This window comes from Calidris pugnax, unplaced genomic scaffold, assembly GCF_001431845.1.
Source record: "Calidris pugnax isolate Ruff unplaced genomic scaffold, ASM143184v1 scaffold63, whole genome shotgun sequence".
Lineage (NCBI taxonomy): Eukaryota > Metazoa > Chordata > Aves > Charadriiformes > Scolopacidae > Calidris > Calidris pugnax.
The window spans coordinates 3,375,125-3,375,568 of NW_015090852.1; the positions used below are offsets into that span (position 1 = coordinate 3,375,125).

Here is a 444-nt window from a genome sequence, read left to right on the forward strand (position 1 = left end):
GGTGAGGCGGCGCCATGTCCCAAACGGATCCCGAGCTGCTCCTGCAGGAGCTGGGAGGTTGGGACTGGGAGCTCTGCCGCCGGGAGTTGCCCGCCGTCCTACCCCGGCTCCTGATATCCTTCGGTTCGGCTTGTTGGAGGTGGGGGGGTGGCGGCGGCTGTGGTGTGAGGAGCCACCCCCTGAAATGGCGGGGGGGTTCGTCCCTCAGCATCGCAGGGGGAATAAAGCTGTGGGAGGCAAAGCGATGTGGCTTGTGTTAGGCGGGACAGGAAAGCTCTCTCGCTAGAAATGGCTGTAGCCCTTCGCTGAAATAAAAGATTCACGGTGGAAAATAGCGTGTGGTTCGTTTAGCGCTGTAGATACCGCTCCCCCCCCCCCAAAAAAAAAAAAAAAAACACACCCCAACCAAAAAAAAAGAGTCCCAAAGCCTTAACCTCCCAATAC

At 57.9% G+C, this 444-nt stretch overlaps 1 protein-coding gene across 1 annotated transcript in view; it reads left to right on the forward strand.

Moving 5' to 3' along the window:
* Positions 1 to 14: 14 nt before the first annotated feature.
* The window catches only part of LOC106888949 (chromosome unknown open reading frame, human C1orf112), a 20,170-nt gene continuing 19,740 nt past the window's right edge, over positions 15 to 444 (forward strand). The window contains exon 1 of the mRNA XM_014943545.1: positions 15 to 113. Within this exon, the coding sequence (XP_014799031.1) occupies positions 15 to 113 (99 nt within the window). The remainder of the gene's footprint in view (positions 114 to 444) is intronic.